Source organism: Solanum pennellii, chromosome 12 (assembly GCF_001406875.1).
Source record: "Solanum pennellii chromosome 12, SPENNV200".
Lineage (NCBI taxonomy): Eukaryota > Viridiplantae > Streptophyta > Magnoliopsida > Solanales > Solanaceae > Solanum > Solanum pennellii.
This window is the reverse complement of record NC_028648.1, coordinates 81,153,871-81,163,462: the sequence shown is the minus strand read 5'-3', so window position 1 is coordinate 81,163,462 and position 9,592 is coordinate 81,153,871. Positions and strand designations below refer to the sequence as shown.

Below are 9,592 nucleotides of genomic sequence, written 5' to 3'. Positions count from 1 at the left end.
TATAGAAATATATATATATATATATATATATATATATATATATATATATTGAGAGAGAGACTCGCGATGAATGTGATCTATGATGAAAGAAGTCGTGTTAGTTGAAAGATACAACTTACCATCTAGAGAAGGTAAGGTGTGGCATGTGAGTTGACTCTGAACTGACGATGACTGTATATTATATGGAAATGTCAGGTAAGTCACTTTATGACCTGACTCGATATTTCCTTGATAGACACTATAGGTTTAGCCTTTCTAGCATATGATTACTTCACTCAAACAAGCCACTACACTTAGACAAAGTATACTTCAACAAGAAGTTCAAGAAATTTTAGTGGAGTATGTAGTGTTTACAACCCCTCCCCCTCCCCCCCCCCCTCTCTCTCTCTCGTTTCGAGAAGGTCATCGATGATTATTGTTTTGAAGCTCAACTATTTGGAAAGTAGCTAAAAACTACTTTGAAAGGACATAAACATTGACCTATGTTTCATACAAAGAGTGCTAATTGCAAAATGACCATTACTAAAGTTATCCCTATCGATAAACCGGTCCATTTGTCTGATTCGATTCATCCCCTCTCCTCCGGCCTTAGGCCACAAAAAGGAAAATATGACTCATAGGAGATAAAAAAAGAAAATTAAAAAATATTCGAGTCATAGTGTAAAATACAAATGAGTGAAACTCATTGATCTCGAATATGATTTATTATATTAAAATTTACTAAAAAAGAAGTTGAGTATATCTCGACTACCCACACCACAACCAAATAGCTCATACAACCACACTACATGAGTTGATGAAAAATCACACACATGACATCCTTATTTACTCACTAGACATAGAAAATTGCCAATTTCCAACAAAATTCATAAAAATTTAACTCATCGATCGCATCAATAATGTTTCAGAAAATTATCAAAAAAATTCAACTCTGACAATACGCCAATGAAAAATTAACGATTTAATAATTACCTTCATGATGGCTTCAACCCACATACGTCTTCCATTAGCATTAGTACCAATAATTGTTGTAAGAGGTTGATTTTTAACCTTGTGCCATAACCAAATATGATATCCCATGCATATTACAAACCCTAATGGCACCAATATTACATCCAAATAACTCTTCCTCCATTCCATTTTTTTCTAATGTTTTTTTTTTAAAAGAAGAATATAATAATGAGTTTGTTTTCTAAATTACAACACTATATATAAGTAGCAATAAAATGAACATAGACTAATTTGGGTGCTATGTACGAAATTAAAGTAAAAAAGAGATATGTCCAAAAAAACATAAAAAGTAGAGTTCCACTCCATAAAATTAGAGGAACATGCTTCTAATCATGTGTAGGAAAATTATTTAATTTGTCTGTTTTTATCTTTCAACTTTTAAATTATAATTTTTTTTTCTTCAGGTGGTTGCTTCTTTAATTTGCATGTTTTCTTTCTTTTGAGAAAAATAAAAGAAGAAAAGATAAAAACACCCAATAGCTAAAGATACATAATAATATATCTTTACAAATAATTTGAAATTTCTCTCCTGAAAATGATCGGTAACTATTTTCACTAATATTTTAATTAAATCGGTGAAAAGAAAGAAGTTCCTCAGTATATTAATGACAGCGAGAATCTATTTTTCTCTCCTTTTCTCGCAATATTATTATTTCACTATCAACTCAACAACTCATGTCCGACTTAATTTGAATTTTAATTTGTCATTCACCATTTATTTATTTTTAAAATAAAAAAACTTATATATCTTTTCTAAGTAGTAACATTTTGTTTTAATAAATATATACTGTTGCTTCTCTTTAAGGAAACACATATAAAAATGCAATAAATAGAAAATTTTGTAAGTGGACTCATACATGTACCACTTAAGATTTTTTTTTTTTTTTGTATTCTTTTTGTTTAATTATGTTGATTATTAGTAGTACTTCACAAAGTTGAGTCAAAAAAGTCATAAAAATAAAAAAGATAAAATCATATATATGAAAAAATTAATTTATCTTGAAGTAGATTAGTGGAGAATTACTTTGAAGTGCATTTTGAGAAATTGAATTATGAAGTTAAAAAAAATTACTTTCTTTCAAATAGAGTTTAATTATGACAAAGAAACCAATATAAATTACTTTGAGGAGGATTCTAGAATTTTATCAAAAGATATTTTTAAGTTTTGAGTATTATGTCAAAGAGGATGACATTTTACATAATTTTTTAAAAAGAAATATAAATCTATTTCAGTTCAGATAAAAATTTATATGGTATTTAATATTTATATTAAGTCAATAATTTGTTTATTCATGAAATTTAATATTTAACTATGAATTATGATTGGTCAATATACATTATTGCCTTATTAAATCACTTATAATTAAAAAAATATATTAAAAGATATCCATACATTATGAGTGCAAAATACAAAGAACTCTACATACAATTTGAATTCTTCCCTTCCCCTCAATTCTTTTTTGAGTAGCAATTTTGAATTTTAATAATTAAAAGTCGTTATCAATCGCCAAATAAAGATCAATTATATTTTAATTAATTTGCTGATTTAATTATAAGTTAGTCGAATTAGTAAATTAAAAATGTCGAATTATTACATCGACAAAAACATCTTATTGAGAGGATTGAAAGGGAGTCTTACTAGCTATGACAAATTTTAAACTTACGAACTTAAAATTCTAACTCTAAGTAATAATTATTCTTTTGTTTATCGAAAAAAACCGAAATTAAAGGAGACAAAAACATTTGCGGCAATACGTTACGTTTCCATTTCTTTTTGTGAATGGAAAAAAGGCAAACAAGGCATGCTATACGTGCTAGGCTTGTTCACCACCTTTCTACTTTTTTTCTCGTTTTTTACTCGATATTTGATATTTATATTAAACTCTAATTTATATTCGTAATAGATTCTCGTTTTGAAGATAAAACGCTCTATACCAAAGGTTTCATGCATATACAAACAACAAATCTCTAATTAAAGATAAAAATAATATTTACCACGTTACGACACGAACTTTTGATGGTACCTTTTGCACTTATCTATCTTTTGCTAGACAAATTTTTCTTGTTGGAGTCTCACTATGCTCCCACCTGCTTTACATTTTTTCTTTGGAATTCCACGTTTCTCATCATATTTTTTTTTTCCAATTTGCCTTTAATTTACCACTCACCTATCATCTCATAATCCACATTGTCTTCTTTCTTTTTTTTAACAGTAGCGGAGTTAGAAATTTAATTTAAATTATCTATCTAGCGTACAACTGTTTTTTACGAAAAGGTATTGATTTATTTCCCTAATTAAACAATGACGGTTTTATCCTTGTATTGAGGATGAGCGAAGCAACGGAGGATAGAACAGTAAAAATTAAATTCACACCTTTCGTATAGACTTACTATTAAAAAAAAAGGAGAAATTAGTGATAGACTAGCTAAATAGTAAAAATTCTCATGCTAATATCGTATTAGTGACGAATTATAAGAAAATTTAATTAGCTGCGATGAATTATCTAAAAGTTACCAATAAATTACATAGTTAATTTTATATTTTCTTTCAGGTAATTTGCGAGTACCATTAGAGTATCTTAAATCTTGATTATAGAATTACTAAATATTAAAGGGAAAAGGGTCTGATATAACCCTCAACTTTGTCATTTAGAGCTGATATACCCCTTGTTATGAAAATGGCTCATATATACCCCTACTTGTAAACAAATGGCTCACATATACCCTTTTCCTCTAACGGAAATGAAAAAAATAATAATTTTAATCTAAATTTTTATTATTTTTTCTAAAAAATATAATCTCATATGAGTAAATTTAATCCTCGTCAAACATATTTTTTTTGTTTCAATGACTAATTTATAATTATTATTTCGATAATCAAATTTATTTATGTTTCACTAATATTCTTGTAAAACTTATTGTAGATGACCAAATTTTTTTCTTCGAATACGAAATTAAATTACAATACACACAAAAAAAATAGTTTAATTTTTTTTCTTTAAACTAAGGAATGAAAGAAAAAAATAAAATAAGAATAAGAAATTCAAATAATTATAATAAAAGAAGTCAAAAAATAATTTATGTATGAAAAAATTAAAATATACCTTGAACTTTGATAGAAGAATCATATATACCCCTAAATAATTTTTTTTTAAAAAATTAGAAGTAATAAATATAAATTTAAAACTAATTTTTTAACTTCCGTTAAATGAAGGGTATATGTGAGCCATTCTGTAACGACAGGGGTATATGTGAGCCGTTTGTATAACGGTAAGGGCATATATGAGCCACTTTTATAACGAGGGGTATATCAGCTCCAAATGACAAAGTTGAGGGGTATATCAGACCCTTTTCCCAATATTAAATGCAAATACGAATTTAAAATTTAAATTTTATTAATAATTTTTAAAACGATAGAATTTGAGGGGAAGTCATTAATTCGTCAATACTAAAGGACAAATTTTTGTTAATACATTAATATTATAAAATTAAATTAAAATATGAACATATTTTTCCTCAAACTAATTATTTGTTATTGTTCTCCCTTTTTGTAAAAAAAAAAAAAGAATCTCAACTTTTTGTAAATTAGTGATTGCATTAGGTTAACTAATTGTTTTGAGACATGTATCGAACAATTATTGGTATATTCAAAAATCTTACGTTATCTTATTTTCCTTTTTGGTAAAGATGACATTATAGAAATTATAAAGTTGACAAGATTAAATTACAAAGAATTGGGAGAATATATACAAACAAATCATTCATAAAAGTTATTATCAAAATAAAGCTAAGTTCCTCACGTCTTTAGCAATTTTTCAATAATATAATACTCCAATTATTTATCTTTTAAGTATCACAAAGTTATATAAATAGTATCATTGACCATAAAAATGAATTTAAAAAAATCATAAAAGATTTACTTAATTAACTCGTAAGAGAATAATGGAATTTATGAATCTTTTAGATTATAGTAGATATGTCAAATGAATAGACAGATTGAATTGAATTTCAAAAAAATCAAAAGTGTCAAGAGATGACAATTCATTGTTCAAACTTAATGCTATTTGAGTTGAAGCAATTTGGACTGAAATGAACTGAAAATCGAATCATAACCCAATTTGTCAATTTTTCTAAGTTCTAAATCCAAATTTTGATTTCTCATAATTTGCTTTAGTACCTAATAAAACTCTTTTACTTATACTATGATTATATAAAACATATTAAATAAAAAATATTTTTTTAATAGTTTCTCATGAGCATATGACACATCAAGTTAGTTTTAAAATAGACTGACCTAAACGGATCAAAATGAATCAAGTTAATATAACAATCAAGTTATTAAACACACCTTAACCTAAACGAATTAGAGGGGTCATGATTTTATGGTTGATTTTGCCAATTCTTGATCGTATAAAAAAGGGCAAATGACATAAATAACATATTTTCATGGCTAAATGACCATTTGTTCCTTATAAGTTTCTAACGAACAAAATTCCTCAAAAATATACAAAAACAGGAATACATAATAGAGCTGATACAACATAAAGGTGGCGGATACATTATATATTTTTTTTCACATTTTTATATCCGCCTCTATTTTTGTCACATTTTTTTATCCTCTTCATTTAACTTGAAAATGAGGAATTTTAGATATTTTTAAAATTAATATGGGATAAAAGTATTAAGTGAACTTAAGGTAGAGATTTTTTTATTTTTCCTATAAAAATTCCCAAGCAAACTAAAAATTTATGAGAAAACAATACACCACTCACTAAAATTTTAAAGTTATTACGAACATTAAATGACAATCTAATATTTTTCCAAAAAAATTAAACAAACATTATATATTTGCACAACTTTTTAAAAATAAGGACAAAATTTAAATAGTAGCCTAAAATCTCAACTTTATCAAATAGGCCCTTTTTTGAAAAGGACATGCCTAAGTACTTCATAATGACCCAAAATTTCTAAAGCCCAAAGCCCATTACATAGCTAAACGGATCAAAATGAACCTAATTAATAAAATAAGTAGGTTATTAAACCCGTCCTAACCTAAACGAATTGCACGAGTCATGATTTGATGGTTGATTTTGCCAAATGTTGATCGAAGTATAAAAATTCCTGCTAATCAAACAGAAAAATTATGAAAAAACAATATACCACTATATAAAATTTTAAAGTTATTACACACATTAGACCTGAGTTTAACGTCGTTTAGATGGCTAATTTCTCAAAGGCTATATATATTCAAACAAGTTTCTAAAGTAAGGGCAAAATTTAAATAGTAGCCTAAAATCCAACATTATAAAATAGGCCTTTTTTTGAAAGGACATACTTATATAGAAAAGCCCAAATACTTCATAATGACCCAAATTTCTAAAGCCCAAATCCCAAAGCCCATTACATAGCTGACCTAGAAAAAGCCTGTATATAAAAACGTCTTCTCTGTAAACCCTAGCTCAGAGAGTGTGTGTGAGAGAGAGGCTCAGTGTGAAAGTTTCAGAGTTTCATCGCCTCCATTGAGTTCAATCGAAGATGAAGGTACGTTAATTAACTCTAAAAATCTCCAGTTTCTATCAATTTTGTAGATTTTTACGAATTTTTTTTAGTGAATTTGCTTAACTAATTGTGATTTTGTTTTTTGTTTTTTGCAGTTCAACATTGCGAACCCGACTACTGGGTGCCAGAAGAAGCTCGAGATCGATGATGACCAGAAACTGTAAGGCTATCATATTCCTTTTATGAAATGTAATAGGATTTGCTGTTTTCGGTGTATTTTTTTTTATGTTCCATTGTTAGATATCTATGTGTGGAGAATTAAACTCTAGTTGTATAATTCTGCTGTTAATATCCTTTAAAAGTATTCAGTTATGGAAGTTTGTAGTAAGCTGAATGATTTGAGGTTTTGTTATTAAAGGATCTGTATGTTATGATGCAGTGTTTTTACATGAACTTTAGTATGGAATAAGCTAACATGTATTAACCATAGCTGAACAAGTATCAACAGCCACAAAGTAATGGTATTTGGAGCTTAGAGTGTATACGGACCTTACTCCTACCTCTGAAAAGGTAGATATAGTGTTTTCGATAGGCCTTGATTGAATGAATAATGGAAAAGAGCCGATAGCAACAACTTCAAGCTAGGTAGATACCAATAATGTACCTCTGAGAAGGTAGATATAGTGTTTTCGATAGGCCTTGATTGAATGAATAATGGAAAAGAGCCGATAGCAAAAACTTCAAGCTAGGTAGATACCAATAATGTAATTTGCAATGCTACTTGAACAAACAAGTAAATGACAGTAATGTAGTTTGCAATGCTAGTTGTGTATTTTGCTATTGAGTATCTCTCATTTGTTTCTAGTAAATTTTCGTTGTTATGATTTTGAAGTTCGAAAAATCTAATCTATTCAACATTATATATCCATTTACCCCATATTTATTTGACTGGCATTTCAGATTCCTCGTTAGAAGTATTCTTTATTTGAGATAATTAGAAACGGATAATCTGTTATAATTTACCTTTCAATTGAAAAAAATGGACTTATCGTCTCTATAGCACTATAATATCATAACATGAAAATAGAACTTAGAATATAGAATATATTAGTTTACAAATAGACAATGAAGTGATTATTTTCTCTTATATTATTTTCCAATACTAGTCAATGAACCAATCTTTGAGTTCTTAATTATAAAAAACCAATTTTTGTGCTCTTTTTCATCTTTGTCTTCTTAAAACTTTTGTTGATATTTTAACTTACAAAGAATGTTGATGGCATCTATAATTATTTTTGCTACTGTTAATAGAGACTACTGCATATACATATGCATGCTAGTGTTTGGTTCACAAGTTCCCCACCTAGATCTGTTATTATATATCTAACAAGCGCACTATAGTATTCAGTTCCATGCATATGATTAGTGAGAAAATTCTGGATATTATTTCTTGATGAAAAGATGAGATATTTCTTTCATTTCTGCTCTTCACTCGACTGCACATTTGTTTTTGAATGTTGCTTAGTTTGATGTATAGTTGTCACTGTCATATTTATTTGGCAGTCTCGATATTTCATTAGCACATTGAATGTTGAATTATGATTGACTGACAAGTAAATGTGCATACGGAGGTACTACTGGTAATGATACTTAATTCTTGCTATGCAGCCGAGCTTTCTTTGACAAGAGGATCTCCCAGGAGGTTAGCGGAGATGCTTTGGGAGAGGTAAGTCTCATGTCCACTTTGTGATTCGGTGGTAATTTTGCCATTGCTATCAAATTCATTTCAGAGATTTACTAATGTTGCGCCTCCCAATCGACAGGAGTTCAAGGGATACGTTTTCAAGATTATGGGAGGATGTGACAAGCAAGGTTTCCCAATGAAGCAGGGAGTGTTAACTCCAGGCCGTGTTCGTCTTCTGCTTCACAGAGGTATCTGTTGTGAAGTGCTTAATGTCAGATATGTATTTTAATTATTTTCTGTGTATAGCTGTTGCTATTTAGTATCTAATTTGATGCACATTAAACAGGCACTCCTTGCTTCCGTGGTTATGGTAGGCGTAATGGTGAAAGACGAAGGAAGTCTGTCCGTGGATGCATTGTCAGTCCTGACCTTTCAGTTCTGAATTTGGTTATTGTGAAGAAGGGAGAGAATGATCTTCCTGGACTGACAGACACTGAAAAACCTAGAATGAGAGGACCCAAAAGGGCTTCCAAGATTAGGAAGCTCTTCAACCTTGGAAAGGATGATGATGTCAGGAAGTATGTCAACACCTATCGCCGAACATTCACAAACAAAAAGGGTTCGTTTTCTACCAATACTTCTATTTCGTTTGCAGTTACATTCTTGAACGTTGACTCTGTTGCTATGGTGATACAGGGAAAGAGGTTAGCAAGGCTCCTAAGATCCAGAGGCTGGTAACACCATTGACTCTTCAGAGGAAGAGAGCAAGAATCGCTGACAAGAAGAAGAGAATCGCCAAGGCTAAGTCGGAAGCGGCTGACTATCAGAAGCTTTTAGCGTCTAGGCTGAAGGAACAGAGAGAAAGGCGAAGTGAGAGTTTGGCTAAGAAGAGGTCTAGACTTTCTGCTGCCTCCAAGCCATCTATTGCTGCTTAAGATCATTTCGAAAGAAGCAATCAGTGATATCTGTCTGCTTAAAAAGGTCATATTTGTGATATCTTGCTTTTTTTAATGTTCTGAGATGATGAGTTTTAAGTTAGTGTATCGTTTTACTATGTGATCTTTCTGATCAAAGATTTTGGTTGTTTTAGTACTTCCTGAATGAAATCTTCCCAACTTTTATTATTTTGTTCTTTCTCACAAGCATAAATAGTTTGTGTTTTTAACTCTTCTCTATGAAAAATTTTAAAACTTTGCATATTACACATTACATTAAGTAGCTGAGTTTCTATTAGAAACCACCTTCGGTCTACCATCTCTAGACTACACTCGTGGGATTGCTATGTTGTATATTCCTCGTCCATTGTTGAGGATTATCAACAACATTCGTGGATCATCTCTTCCCTACCTCTCGGATGTAGAGAGGTTGTTTCTAAGGTCTGAAGGAAAGACAGTTCAA

The 9,592-nt window shown here is 29.6% G+C and overlaps 2 protein-coding genes across 2 annotated transcripts in view; one reads left to right on the top strand and one right to left on the bottom strand.

The window, feature by feature from the left end:
- The window catches only part of LOC107006735, a 3,396-nt gene extending 2,219 nt beyond the window's left edge, over positions 1 to 1,177 (bottom strand). The window contains exon 1 of the mRNA XM_015205250.2: positions 973 to 1,177. Within this exon, the coding sequence (XP_015060736.1) occupies positions 973 to 1,140 (168 nt within the window). The 5' untranslated portion in view covers positions 1,141 to 1,177. The remainder of the gene's footprint in view (positions 1 to 972) is intronic.
- Positions 1,178 to 6,424: 5,247 nt separating this feature from the next.
- LOC107007396 (40S ribosomal protein S6) lies at positions 6,425 to 9,343 on the top strand. The gene is made up of 6 exons (XM_015206008.2): positions 6,425 to 6,552; positions 6,666 to 6,730; positions 8,179 to 8,236; positions 8,334 to 8,442; positions 8,541 to 8,813; positions 8,891 to 9,343. The coding sequence occupies exons 1-6, from the start codon at positions 6,547 to 6,549 to the stop codon at positions 9,127 to 9,129; spliced, it is 750 nt and encodes a 249-aa protein (XP_015061494.1). The 5' UTR covers positions 6,425 to 6,546; the 3' UTR covers positions 9,130 to 9,343.
- The last annotated feature ends 249 nt before the right edge of the window (positions 9,344 to 9,592 follow it).